We start from the raw sequence: 1,466 nt of genomic DNA, 5'->3' as shown, positions 1-1,466 counted from the left end.
TTAAGCACTAAAGAAATACCTCTTTACTGTATCCTTCAGGGCTTGTATCACTTGCTTGTTTCTCAGTGTATATATGAAAGGATTTAAAACAGGTGCAACTGAAGTGATAATGACTGCAACTCCTTTGTTTAAATCTACCCTTTCCTCTGCAGAAGGTTTAATATACATAAAAATACAGCTGCCATAAGACATAGAGACAACAATTATGTGGGATGAACAGGTAGAAAAAGCCTTCTTTCGCTGCTGTGCAGAAGGTATCTTCAGAACTGTTCTTATAATATTTAAATAAGAAGACATTATGAGTGCCAAAGTAAACAGGAGTGTGAAAATAGCTAAAATAAAACTCAACAATTCAATGACGCTTGTGTCTGTACAGGAGAGCTTTAGGAGAGGAGAATAGTCACATAAAAAGTGATCAATAGTATTGCCATCACAGAATTCCAACTCCAAACCCATAATAAGTCCAGGAGAAATTGTTAACAAACCAGCCAACCAAGAGGAAACAAGCAGTTGCATGCACACTCTGTTATTCATAATGTTTGTATAATGAAGGGGTTTGCAGATGGCTACATAGCGGTCATAGGACATGGCTGCCAGCAGAAAAAACTCTGATTCGCCCAAGAATATGGTAAAGAATAGTTGTGTCATACAATCATTATAAGTAATTGTTTTATCCTTAGTCACTAAGCTGTACAGGAATCTAGGGATACAGACAGAGGTCAATGATATTTCTAAGATGGAAAAATTCCGAAGGAAGAAATACATCGGTGTTTTGAGATGCAAATCCAGCAAGGTGAGCAGAATGATGACTAGATTTCCAGTAACACTCAATAAATATGTTGTAAGAAGAAAAATAAAGATTACAATTTGCCAATTTGGGTCATCTGTCAGTCCTAGAAGAATGAATGTTGTCACCATCGTATGATTTGCCATGATGAAATTCCTTTTACTAGTATTAGACCTGAGGGAAAAAAATAATAAAATCCATTTTAGAAATCATTTCACATGAGCTTAGGTATAAAAGTACTATGAGAAACCAAGTAATTAAATGAAAATATGTATTTTATTCTTATGATTTTAATAATTATATCTTGCTGTCTATACCTCAGATTTAGTATCACCTCCTTCCTGGTTCTTTTAGACTTTACAAATGAATGATTACTATCATTTTCTATTAGAGCATATGGAAATTTCAGTGGTTTAATGCTTTGTCCAAATTACTGAATCTTACTGTAATTTTACTGAATCTGTAAGAAATTCTTTTCTGAAGTTAGTTTAATTTGCATCTCAATTGCTGAAATTGTCTTCTGCTCAGTATCTTTTAGTAAGATATAACTTTCCTGTATCCTTTACTTAACATACAACTAATCAGGACTAAATTTAATTAGTTTTTTTAGTTAATGATTTATTTCTCGTTATCTTTAGGTTTCTTGTTGCTGCTATTAGAATTCTTAGATATTATTAGA

At 32.9% G+C, this 1,466-nt stretch overlaps 1 protein-coding gene across 1 annotated transcript; it reads right to left on the bottom strand.

The window, feature by feature from the left end:
- LOC101552864 (olfactory receptor 6C74-like) lies at window positions 1-933 on the bottom strand. Its single transcript, XM_004601861.2, has one exon. It carries the CDS (start codon window positions 931-933, stop codon window positions 1-3), a length of 933 nt encoding a protein of 310 aa, XP_004601918.2.
- Between the last annotated feature and the right edge of the window lie 533 nt (window positions 934-1,466).

This window comes from Sorex araneus, chromosome 2 (assembly GCF_027595985.1).
Source record: "Sorex araneus isolate mSorAra2 chromosome 2, mSorAra2.pri, whole genome shotgun sequence".
Lineage (NCBI taxonomy): Eukaryota > Metazoa > Chordata > Mammalia > Eulipotyphla > Soricidae > Sorex > Sorex araneus.
This window is presented reverse-complemented; position numbering and strand designations above follow the sequence as displayed.